The 8,510-nt window shown below is 35.7% G+C and overlaps 1 protein-coding gene across 3 annotated transcripts; it reads left to right on the top strand.

Moving 5' to 3' along the window:
* Positions 1-8,452, top strand: slc9a2 (solute carrier family 9 member 2). Of its 3 annotated transcripts, XM_056754458.1 has the most exons (14): positions 1-131; positions 498-685; positions 936-1,146; positions 1,293-1,756; positions 2,653-2,903; positions 2,999-3,216; positions 4,316-4,515; positions 4,661-4,750; positions 4,861-4,931; positions 5,401-5,568; positions 5,855-5,957; positions 6,633-6,749; positions 6,871-6,961; positions 7,135-8,452. In XM_056754458.1, exons 2-14 carry the CDS (start codon positions 566-568, stop codon positions 7,533-7,535), a joined length of 2,505 nt encoding a protein of 834 aa, XP_056610436.1. In that variant the 5' UTR covers positions 1-131; positions 498-565; the 3' UTR covers positions 7,536-8,452. The 3 variants fall into 3 exon arrangements, with proteins under 3 accessions (XP_056610436.1, XP_056610437.1, XP_056610438.1); XM_056754459.1 differs by lacking the exon at positions 6,871-6,961 and having other exon boundaries at positions 7,135-7,374; XM_056754460.1 differs by lacking the exon at positions 1-131 and having other exon boundaries at positions 550-685; positions 908-1,146.
* The last annotated feature ends 58 nt before the right edge of the window (positions 8,453-8,510 follow it).

The following is an 8,510-nucleotide window of genomic DNA, read 5'->3' as shown; positions in this document are numbered from 1 at the left end:
GCGCTGTATTGCTTGAAATCATGACATGTAAAGGGAGGAGTAAATAATGAGTTTGTTTATCACGAGGCTGTTAGGGTGCTTTGTGCCAATATGTTATTCGTTGTAATGAAAGCGAAAAGGACGTCTGTCAGGTGCAGTAAAAAGCGGTTGCTTTCGGAAGTCATGTACTCCCCTCTAGTGGTTTAAAGTGGAGTTATCGCTCATTGATCTCATAAATGGGTCGTTGACAAATAAACTTTACATTATGTGTCTTATGGTGTGACAGCAAAAATTTAGAAAACAAGCTGTTAATATTATTTTTATATTATTAATCGTTGTTATCAGCCTATAAATTTAGCCGATTTTGTCTAAAATTTGCTGTCACGCCATAAGACATGAGTGGTTTATTTGTCGTCTACCCAAATATATATATTCTATTTAACAGTTGTCTATTTATATTTTACCCTTTAATTATTGTATTATTTTCAGTGATTTCAATTGTATTATGTGTCTCGCAGTTTAGTGTAAGGCTACAACAAAATTTCCTTGTGAAATTAGCCCAGGGCTGTGCTTTGAAGTGATTGTTATGACAGAAAGGAATAAAGTCATTCCTAAAAACACTGAAGGAAGTGAAACTACTTCAGGAGCACCTTTACCCAAACAATGCAACATCGGTTCACGCCCCTCTGACCACACCTGCTGCCAGGTACACAGTAGAGCCAAACGCTCAGTTCAGATAGTGGATCTAAAGACGTTCAGTGAGCTATAGCAAATTCTTAACATACTGTACTTTTGTCATTCAAAAATAATATGGCAGTGTTTCGAAATATACAAGGATTTATTTTGTGCTTTTGATTACAATTTTTAACATGTCATAACTTTTGGAACCCTTTAATACAGCAACCATGCCTTATGTTTTTTATTTGAGGGCGATTTACTTTTTCATTTTGTGTGAGATTCTCTCGCTTGGATATGGAGCAAACATCGGTATACTTCCCAAACCTACCGGTACGTCTTCATCTAATCTTCCTCAATGGAGCTCAAAGGGTGATGGTCACCCCGACTCGGAGACATCCAACCTACCGCTGTTTACGCTGAACTACCCCCGCATTCAGATACCCTTGGAGATCACGCTATGGGTGCTGCTTGCTTCCTTTGCCAAAATAGGTGAGCAAACTTTTACAAGATCTAAAATAGTAAGTGTGACATATAGTAAACCATGACGCTACATTTTAATAAACGTTGTTCATCATCTTTGGTTAGAAGTAAATATGGATGATGCATTTTATATATTTATTTCTTTATTTAAATAGGTTTCCATGTCTACCATAAGATCACAGTCTGGGTGCCAGAGTCGTGCCTGCTGATCTCTATTGGCCTCATCGTGGGGGGCATCATGCACTCAGTGCACGAGGAGCCCCCGGCAGTGCTCACCTCCAACATGTTTTTCCTCTACATGTTGCCACTCATTGTATTAGATTCAGGCTATTTTATGCCCACTCGTCCCTTCTTTGAGAATTTTGGCACAGTGCTATGGTTTGCTGTTGTTGGCACCTTATGGAATTCCATCGGCATTGGCATCTCTCTGTTTGCCATCTGCCAGATCGAGGCGTTTGGTGTGCATGACATTAATCTCCAGGAGAACCTCCTCTTTGCCTCCATCATCTCAGCTGTGGAACCGGTGGCGGTCCTCACTGTCTTTGAGGACATCAGCGTCCACGAGCAGCTCCATATTGTAGTATTTGGAGAATCCCTGTTCAATGATGCTGTTACTGTGGTGAGTGATTTTGTGCACTGGCTGATAATCTTGTGGAAATTTTCACTTGTCTGGTTTCAGCTATAGAGGGGTGAAATTTTTTCTTGGCACAGCAGCCTCATAGATTCTACGATCTCTATTCTTTTCCTGTGTTAAGCCATCAGAGTTTCTATGTATATTTCTCCTATTCAGTGTGTTTGGGTATGTAGTAGTGTGTTTTGGTATCAGACTATAGGAAAAGATCCAAAATGACATCTTCGAACAAAGAGTAACTGGTACTTTTATAGAAACCCGCTCTTGTGTCACCTGTGGCGTGATTATGAAGTGTATGGCAGATCTTCTTTCAACTCATGTCTTTGTTTGAAATTGAAAACTAAACAGGGGTAACTTTTGGTCATTTGATACAGGCTTATACCCCATGTTAGACACCGATGTTTCAAAAGGTAGTAACACAATCTCCACTCCGTTTAGAAAAAAAGAGAAGTAATTGTTATACAGTCAATACTGCAATGTAAAAAACAGTAATTTGACGAAATTTCACAGTTTTTTTTACAAAAAAATCTGTAAACGGAAAAACTACATTTAAGGGTACTTTTTGTACCTCTACAGGTAAAAAGAAAAGTACAATTGTACCGTCACTTTTACGTACTCTTTTTTTTTGTTTAAAGGTGTACACAATCACATTAGAGCTTTGTCCTCTAGTGTTTACACATTTAATGTAGCTTTGTACCTGGCAAATAGTCTAAGTGCTTTGTATGTTTGTCTGCATTGTGAAGCCGTTTTAATCATCACCTTTGGACTCTAATTTTATAAGCGCTGTCTTTTTGTGTCATTACTTTGTGTGTTTGTGCATTGATTGTTTAATAATTGTATAATATTTTTGCTACTGGTAAGTGTCTTACTAACTTATGTTTCAGGTATTGTATAATCTTTTCAACCATGTAGCAGAGCTGCATGTGGTGGAAGCCGGAGATGTTTTTCTGGGCATTGCTCGCTTTTTTGTGGTGGGTTTGGGTGGGATGCTTTTGGGCCTGCTCTTCGGCTTTGTGGCAGCGTTCACCACACGCTTTACTGGAAAGGTGAGGGAGATTGAACCTCTGATCATCTTCCTGTACAGCTACCTGGCCTACCTCATAGCTGAACTCGTTGCCATCTCTAGCATCATGGCGTGAGTATGGGGACCCACCGCACAGACGGACTTCTGTCAAAATAATACAGGAATTCTCCGTTTTTCAACTGAAAGTTGTTCTCCTGTCTTTTTAGTATTGTAACCTGCGCACTGACCATGAAGTACTATGTTGAGGAGAATGTGTCACAGCGTTCCTGCACCACTATTCGCCATGTCATTAAAATGGTCGGAAGTGTGTCGGAAACTCTGATCTTCTTCTTTTTGGGTGTTGTTACCATAACAACAGACCATGAGTGGAACTGGGGATACATCATCTTTTCTCTGTTGTTCGCGCTGCTTTGGAGAGGCCTAGGTTTGCGATTTAGTTGTAAAGATGCTGTAATGCTTCATTGGAATAAAAGTAAAATATTGTATCATAAGTTACAAAAGGTCTTTAAATTAACAACAATTATAAATGAATGTAGTGGTTTTAAACACAAATACAAAATCAGTCACAAATCTGTTCTGGTCTTGGTAGTGTTCTGATAGTAACCATAGCAAAATAAATTGCCTTTTAATACTTTTAAAAGGGATGAGACAATGCTTAACATATTTTGGTTTTGGTTAACATCAGCTGATGTATGTGATGAAGCCATTTTAGGCAACAGGCTGCATTAAATACATCCATCCCATACATTTACAAACAAAACAATGTACAATAAAATAGGACCCAGACAACATAAAATACGAAAAGAATGAACATGGTTTGTGTGGACCCCAATATATTTTATTGCAGTGATTAATAGGCTATTGAAACCACTGGAATTTGAAATTTCATTGAAAAAGCAATTATGATACAACAAAACACTTGATACTTGAAAATGTGTTTATTTTAACGCATTTGCAGTATGAAGTAAAAGTAGTACAAAATATAACTTTTTTATGGAAATTTTTATTTTGTTTATACGTTTTTGTGCTATTTTAGTGTACATGACTGATTATTACGAATCACATTATCACAACATATGATGACATCACTGCATTAAAGTGATAATTCACACAAAAATGAAAATTCTGTCTAATGAACACTCAAGATATTTGGAAGAATGTTAGCAATTTTCAATTCTGTGACATCATTGACTCCTATAGCTGGAAAAATTTAAAGGTAGTCAAATGTGCCCTAAACTGTTTGTTTTCATAAATTCTTCAAAATCTCTCCCTTGTTCAACAGAACAAAAACGATACAATATTTTTTTCCTACTATGGTAGTGGATGATGTCACTGAACTGGAAATTACTATCATTCTTACAAATATCTTTCTTTGAAACAACCTGAGGGTAGTTAAATGATGACAGAATTTCATTTGGGTGAAGTTGCCCTTTAATGCATTAGTTTACCTTATAGAACAAAATATAAATAATTCAAATTATGCCAGGTGAATTTATAAATACAATATATATTTTATTTTTTAGGGGTTCTGGTCCTGACACAGATTATTAACCCCTTCCGCACCATTCCTTTCAACTTCAAAGATCAATTTGGTCTGGCCTACTGTGGATTGAGAGGAGCCGTGTCCTTTGCCCTAGCCTATACTTTACCAGACAGCATCGGTCCTAAGAAATTATTCATTACCGGCACTATTGTCATCATCATCTTTACAGTGTTTATTCAGGTATACCCTATAAAATGACTGTATTTCTTTAACATGTTAAGCAGTAACTTGTACTAGCTAATTTGCTGTCCGAACTGCATTGTGTACTGTAAAATAGTGAAACCTAAAATGTTTCCATATATCTAATAACTGTGTCTCTTTGCAGGGTATCACTATAAGGCCTCTTCTAAAATTAATGAATGTCCGCAAGACAAATCGAAACTTAGAGACCATCAATGTGGGGATTCACAAAAGGGTATGCTTTGAGGAGTTACAATCAATTGCAAATTTTCAATTTGTCTGTTACAAGGACTTGTTTTTTATTTAAGCAGACTGTGATACTACAAAAAATACCTTTTGTTTCAGTTGATGGAGCACACGGTTGCAGGCATTGAAGACTTATGTGGACAATGGAGTCACTACTATTGGAAAGACAAGTAACCTACTATTCTTGTTCTGAACATGCTTTAAAAAGTTCTCTGTTGATGTTAGTAGAATCTACTCATTTAGTCTCCTAAAAACAGTTTTTAAACTGTTAACACGCTTTTGGGTTTAGGAAGATTTTGACATTTTCACTCAACCTAAAGATCGGCCCTGGCATTCTACAGTGCAAGCATTTCTGTCACTGGTTAGACTGGTCCTGCGGTTAGACTGGTCCTGCAGCTCTGTCTTAGGACATTTTCCTGTTTTGTTATCGATTCCAGCAGTAAATTCATTAATCATTTTCTAATGTATCTCAATCTGTAACAGCGTTTTTTTTTTTATAAAACATTTATTAGTATCACATTTGGCTTTAATTTCATTAAACCAATGTTACATCTCTCCCTATTTTATTCTGTGTGATATCGGGTATTATTGTTCGATTCTTTCATTTTGATCAGATTCTTCAAACAATGTCTTTGTCAGGTTCATGAAGTTTAATAACCGGTTCATCCGCAAGATTTTAATCCGTGATAATCGTCCTGAGTCCAGCATTGTGGCTCTGTATAAGAAATTGGAACTTCAGAACACCATGGAGATACTGGATTCAATGACTGGTGACATCAGTGCTACTCCCTCTTTAATTTCATTACCGTACGTCTCTTTTTCAGTGTCCTCTGTATATGCGTCTTTATAATGCCAGACTACTTGGTGTCTTTGCAAAATAGTGTAAAGACAAAATTCTAGATATTAAGTATATAAAAATGTTTCGATTTTTTGTTTAAAGGACATTATGTATGCAGCTGTAATGACTGTGTAAATGCATATTCTACCACAGTGAATCACCCAATATGGCATTTATATTTGTTTATGTTGCTTACTCAGTTTTAGTATTCATTAGAATGATTTTCTTGTTTCTATGATCTGATTTTTATCATAGTGATGAGAGAAAGAATGCCTCGAAGGCCAGGAAGGTCTTGCCGTCTGATGTCAGAAATATGCATGAGCTCTTATCAAAGAACATGTACAAGATCAGACAAAGGGTGAGTTTTGACAAAGTAAAACAATGGAAACAACACCGAAAAAATTATGTGAAAGTAATCAAAAGGCTAAACTTAACAATAGTAAATCAAATCAAATCCAGTATTTTTTTTCAATTATTGTTGTCAATTAACATACATTATTATAAAGGTGGTAACTGTGAGATTTCATATTTATCAAAGCAAAGGTTGTCAAATAGTTCAAATAAAATCATTAAATAGCTCAGACCTCACCTGAAAAATGAATACAGAATTAAAGAACAGCTCTCTAGTTCAGTCTCAACAAACACGGAACATCACATGGTTATCAGGAATTTGAAGGTTGATTGATGTTTTCTTACATAACAAAGTCTTGTAATACCATCTTATTTGAAAAAAATAACTCATTCAGTTTTGTTTCTTTCTCCTTATAACCTATGTACAATAATCATGTTCGCAGGTCTCCAATGCACAGCATTATTTCGTTTTTAAATCATTACAAGCATAAAATATTGTCAAAATATTTTACAGATGTTAACATGCAATGACAGTACAAGCAACATAAACAGCCTATATTGTCAAGACTGGCAATTTATGTTAGTTCACACCTACCAAAAAAGGTGCTTTTAGCTGTATGTGTAGAATTAAAGTTGCTGTTTCTAAATTCTCAAATTTCATATTTTACATTTTGTTTCACAGACTGTGTTTTACACCAATAAGCGTTCATTACCAAATGATGTCACAGCAAAAGAAATTCTAATAAGGCGACATACAAGTTTAAGACGCAGCCTCAGAGCTGGAAGCTTTCATAGGCCTGTAAGTAGACTTAAACTTATTTAAGAAAGTGCATAATAAGAATGATTACACAGAGTTTCATAAAAAATATGAAACAATATTGTATTGACCCCTTCACTGCTTCTATTCTCTGCTCTGGCAGCATGTTAATAAAACATCTCAGAAGTTTTTATCTCTACCCGTGGGTCAGAGTCTGAACTCCAGACTACCTCCAGGGAGATTCAGCCATGCTGGTGAGAGCATTAAGTATTGAAGGACTGGTCATTTTCTGTCATTGTCTGAGGGAGGGGCTTTAAAATGACATACTGTACTGTAAATGTTTGTAGTAGCATTTATAAACTATAGATTTTAAACATCTGAAATATTCTTTTCATTGTTGTAAAATGTACGTTGTTATTGTTTTTAGGGGATGGTGATATTGAACCAGAAATTAATTTATCATCAATCAGTTCTATGTTCAGACACCCTCAGAGATCTTCATCCAGAACAATACCAATGAGGCCACTCGGCAGTCTGGAGGAAGTTTCTTCCTCTGTGAAAGTGGTAGATGAAGAGAATGAGAAGCATAGGGGGTTCAGGTCCTCACATCTGAGGTCCAGCTTCACCAGTTCAGCACATCAGCCCTTACGTTCACTTTACCGCTCAACTAGAAACATCATCGATAAAGATGGTGGCTCGGAGCATGAAGAGCAGGAATCACCACCAGATCCACATGCATGGGTGCAGGACCCTCAAAACAACAGTGATATGCAGTATCCCCTTCTGAGGAGATCCCAGTGGCCTCCTCAGAAACCACAGGATGAATGAAATCTGCAGGGGTCGTAAAAACTATGCAGCTGGACTGCAGTTACTTACCGAAACTAAAGCACTTCTGCTTGAAGTCTGATGATGTTGTCATATTAAACACACTCAGAGATATAAATCATCTTTCATAAATCTCATCAAACACTGGAATTACTGAGTATTATTTAACTGGGTGACTCAAACCACAGAAGCATATAATTCCGTAACACAAAAAATTATCCTAATTAACATAATTGTGTTCTCTACCTTACACAAAGCATAATCTTAACATAGGATACAATTTTTGTATTTTATTGCTTTTCTGCTGAAATTCTTATAACCGTAACATGTCCCAATATGATTGAGTGCATTATATGTTGTAATTTAAACAGAGTAAAATTAATATATTCTTAAAAAAACAACTGGATGTTCTACAAAATGTTCTCAAATGCCAAAAATAAATCAGTGATAGAATATTCATGTGTTATATTCAATATTCAGAGACCTTCCTTTTTATACAAGGACTGTTTACACACACAAAGATATTTAAAATAAAGTTAGATTTTATTTGAAGAAAATGGTTAACAGATTACTTTTGTTACTTACCTTGCTTAAAATGTTTCATGCTAAAAGCTTCACATTCTCGTCACGTTGTTTTCACAACTTTTTCTATTCTCATTACCAATACAAGTTGTTTGTTAAATGTATAATTTTCTATTAAAATATATTTCATTATTGTCTTATTATATGAATAATGAAAACCTAGCTAAACATGCTATGGGATTGACCATTTTAGATTTTTACGGTAATGAGAATTTTTAAGAATGGCAAATTAATGCTTTTAAACATGTCATACCTTGTTTACTTGAATTGAAAGGAAGTGCATTGATGCAAGTGTTTTTAAGTAAATCATGTTTGACATCTTGAAACTAAGATTCATGTGAATTACCCAATAAGATGCATTTTTTTTGTCACCAATAAAATGTGATTCAGTTTTTT

This window comes from Triplophysa dalaica, chromosome 8, assembly GCF_015846415.1.
Source record: "Triplophysa dalaica isolate WHDGS20190420 chromosome 8, ASM1584641v1, whole genome shotgun sequence".
Classification (NCBI taxonomy): domain Eukaryota; kingdom Metazoa; phylum Chordata; class Actinopteri; order Cypriniformes; family Nemacheilidae; genus Triplophysa; species Triplophysa dalaica.
The sequence above is the reverse complement of the archived record's forward strand: the minus strand, read 5'-3'. Positions and strand labels throughout refer to the sequence as shown.